Source organism: Colobus angolensis, unplaced genomic scaffold (assembly GCF_000951035.1).
Source record: "Colobus angolensis palliatus isolate OR3802 unplaced genomic scaffold, Cang.pa_1.0 Scaffold25, whole genome shotgun sequence".
Taxonomy (NCBI): domain Eukaryota; kingdom Metazoa; phylum Chordata; class Mammalia; order Primates; family Cercopithecidae; genus Colobus; species Colobus angolensis.
This window is the reverse complement of record NW_012115710.1, coordinates 4,270,175-4,273,974: the sequence shown is the minus strand read 5'-3', so window position 1 is coordinate 4,273,974 and position 3,800 is coordinate 4,270,175. Positions and strand designations below refer to the sequence as shown.

The 3,800-nt window shown below is 54.8% G+C and overlaps 1 protein-coding gene across 1 annotated transcript in view; it reads left to right on the top strand.

Moving 5' to 3' along the window:
- Positions 1-3,800, top strand: part of PRMT1 (protein arginine methyltransferase 1) — a 15,220-nt gene that overhangs the window by 5,844 nt on the left and 5,576 nt on the right. Inside the window, 5 exon segments of the mRNA XM_011946359.1 lie at positions 842-895; positions 1,465-1,566; positions 2,877-2,940; positions 2,943-3,031; positions 3,161-3,224. Of these exon segments, the coding sequence (XP_011801749.1) occupies positions 842-895; positions 1,465-1,566; positions 2,877-2,940; positions 2,943-3,031; positions 3,161-3,224 (373 nt within the window).

Here is a 3,800-nt window from a genome sequence, read left to right as displayed (position 1 = left end):
TGGGATTACAGGCACCCGCCACCAGGCCCAGCTAATTTTTGTATTTTTAGTAGAGGTGGGGATTCACCATGTTGGTCAGGCTGGTCTCAAACTCCTGACCTAAAGTGACCCACCCGTCTCTGCCTCCCAAAGTGCTGGGATTACAGGTGTGAGCCACTGCGCCCCCAAGCCACTTCCTGGAGCCCGCTCATTCTTCAGAGGGTCCAGGAGCTGCCCATCCTCCATGGGACCCTACCTTCGTGGGCAGAGAGTCATAAGGGAGAGGGTTGGTTCCAGCTGTTTTTGTTTGGGGCTCCTGAGTCCAAGGCAGGAGCTGGGGGCTGGGGTACTAGCTCTGGGGAAGTGCCCATGTGCCACACCTCTATTCTGGAATCCTCTCAGACATGAGACTGGTTTGCAGAGGTGGCAAACCCTGCCAGCCTCGTTCCCTCCTGCTATTCATGGCACCCTGGGATAGGGGTGTATGTGTCAGGAAGTGTCACCTAATCTGGGGGAGATTAGGTGATGAGAGGGAGCGACAGCTGGCGGTGGTGGGTGCCAGTTCCCCTGGCCTGGATGGGGGAGGTGTGTGGTCAGCTGCCTGTCCAGAGAGGGGCAACGTGGGGGGCAGGCCACCATCTCTCCAGCCACAGCTGGGATAGGAGACCCCCTTTCTTCTCCCCTCACTCTTCCCATCCCTTTCTTAAACACCCCACCTCATTACTTGCCCTCTTTGCCACCACTCCCCGACAAGAAGGAGAATTGCTGGAAACTCACCCCCCACAGAGCCCAGGTCCTGCCGCCCAGCCCTCCCACAGCCACTCCCAGTAGCTAATCCTTTCTCCCTGTTACTCTCTCCTAGAATTTTGTAGCCACCTTGGCTAATGGGATGAGCCTCCAGCCGCCTCTTGAAGAAGTAAATATCCTTTTGTGAGACCCCTTCCCACCCCAACCTCCACATCAATATATTTTGCCACACATCTGGCCCTTTCTTGAGGTCTAACCATACCCCTCTTGCTTCAAACCAGTTTACTCCAGGTCCCCAAACACTTAGTAGCAACCCCTCCAGGTTCACAGCCCCCGCTGGCCTCCCCCAGTATCTCGGCTACTTCCTTAACTCCACCTCCAACCCCCCCTTTGCCCTTCCCTGTGTCTGCCCCCATTTTCCTTCCCCTCCCCTCCCCAGCTGTGGGCTGAGCTAGAGACGGGGGCAGAGAGACTGGAGAGATGGTAGGCATGGCTGAGGTATCGGGGTGCTCCCCTGGATGGTACTCTGGGGGGAGGGGGGTCCTGGAAGTGAAAATTTGAATTGTTAGGTTTTGGGTTCCTGGAGGGGGCAAGATAGCAGGTAGTGGCTGCAGGGCTGTCATGGTACAATTTTGGGGCATTCTATACTACACTTCAGGGAAAAGTAGGGACCTGGAGGTTTAAGAGACTGTGGGGAGCCCCCAGATCTGACCCATGATCCCATCGGCCCCCTCCCAGGTTTCCTGTGGCCAGGCGGAAAGCAGCGAGAAGCCCAATGCTGAGGACATGACATCCAAAGATTACTACTTTGACTCCTACGCCCACTTTGGCATCCACGAGGTCAGTGGGGACAGCCCCCAAGGCCCCAATCTTAAAGGGGTTAAATGTTGGGGAAGGGGGTGGAACCTGTTTTCCCACGCATGCGCACTGCTTCCCCTGGCAGCAGGCCGCCCCTCTACCCCTCTGCTGCGCACCCCTTAGGGTCGCCTCGCCAAGTCGTTGCCTTGGAGACCGAGGTTAGCCTGAATCTCTGCAGGGGCCTCTCACCGATGGCTGGGGTAGGAGCGCGCATGCGTGCTTGGGGCCTTAGGCAGAGGTCGGGCAGGGCCCACGGTCTCTGCCGCCCTCTAGTGACCGGCGGTGGGACTGCACCCGGCTGCTCCCGGCCTGACAGCTTCTGCACCCTTGAGACTCTGAAATCCCAGAACGAAGCAGGAGTGGCATTCTAAGGAATTTTCTTTTCCCTCTGAGGCCTTTTTCATAAAATTATGGCAAAATATGCATAAAATTGCCATTTTTCATATTTAGAGACAGGGTCTCGCTCTGTCGCCCAGGTTAGAGCGCATTGGTACAATTGTGGCTCACCGCAGCCTCGACCTCCCCAGCTCAGGTGTTCCCCCCACTTCCGCTTTCGGAGTAGCTGGGACCACAGGCGTGCGCCACCACTCCCAGCTGATGTTCTTATTTTTCTGTAGAGATAGTCTTGCCTTGTTGCCCAGGCTGGTCTCAAACTCTTGGGCTCAAGTGATCCTCCAGCTTTGGCATCCTGAGGTCCTGGGATTACAGGCGTGAGCCTCTGCCTCCAGCCTGAGGACTTGTAAAAGCCAGGGTTCACTGGTTCTTAGGTGGCAGTGGTGAAGTCTGGCCAAGATGGGAGTTTAGTTCATCTAATCTGATTTTTTAAAAAGGGAAACTGGCTGGGCACGGTGGCTCACGCCTGTAATCACAGCACTTTAGGGGGCCGAGGTGGATGGATCACCTGAGGTCAGGAGTTCAAGACCAGCCTGGGCAATATGGTGAAATCCCATCTCTGTGAAAAATACAAAAATTAGCCAGGCATGGCAGTGTGCACCTGTAATGAAAACTACTCGGGAGGCTGAGGCAGGAGAATCGCTCGAACCCAGGAGGCAGAGGTTGCAGTGAGCTGAGATTGCACCATTGCACTCCAGCCTGGGCAACAGAGTGAGATTCCGTCTCAAAAAATAAAATAAAATAAAAATAAATAATTGAATAAATAAAACAGGGAAACTGAGGTGCATGGAAGGAAGCAAGAGGACTGAGTTCTGGCCCTCCGAGCTCTCAGGACACACTGTTCTCCAGCTGGGAATGTGGGGTTCCCTCACGGCGTCTCTGTGCCATTCTTCCCTCAGGAGATGTTGAAGGACGAGGTGCGTACCCTCACGTACCGCAACTCCATGTTTCACAACCAGCACCTCTCAAGGACAAGGTGGTGCTGGACGTCGGCTCGGGCACCGGCATCCTCTGCATGTTCGCCGCCAAGGCTGGGGCCCGCAAGGTCATTGGGGTGAGTCTCTGGGGCTTCCAGGCAGGGCCAGGCCTGAGGAATGGAGGGGGCCCATCAGGGCTCAGGGATGGGACGGAGGGGATGGGGGCAGGGGATAGGTCTCACTCTCCCTTCTTCCTGGGCCCTCAGATCGAGTGTTCCAGTATCTCTGATTATGCGGTGAAGATCGTCAAAGCCAACAAGTTAGACCACGGTAAGCCCAGAAAAAGGATGGGTTTGTGGGAGTGGAGGGGGTGATACGCCGCTTCCCCAGGGCCCTCTGAAGAGCAGTGGGGTCTACGGATGGCCACAGATTCAGCGATTCCCCACCCATGGTCTTCTGGCCTGCTGGCCGCCTGAGAATCTGAGTGTCAAAATCACAAGCTTAGCGCCTCCGTCTTAAAATTAGGGCGAGAAGCACTCTCTAGTTTCTTGAATGAGTAATGGAGTCACGTGGTTGGCCACTGTTCTCACAGCGAGAAGCCTGCCCTGTTTCCCAGCTGCCCTCCTCTGAGTTTAACCAACACTAACTTCTAGAGATGTCTGGACCTGCAAACACATACATATGTAAATGTGTTTACATTCGCACGCATAATTTTCATGCCAGTGGCATTTCATACCAGCTTCTTGCCCTTGGCTTCTTAAACACCTGCTTGTCATGTCGTTTAACACTTTCCAGTATGTTGCGGCATCCACTCTTTTCCGTGACCACCATTGTAGGTACATCCCAGCATTTTTTTTTTTTTTTTTTTGAGACGGAGTCTTGCTCTGTCACCCAGGCTGGAGTGCA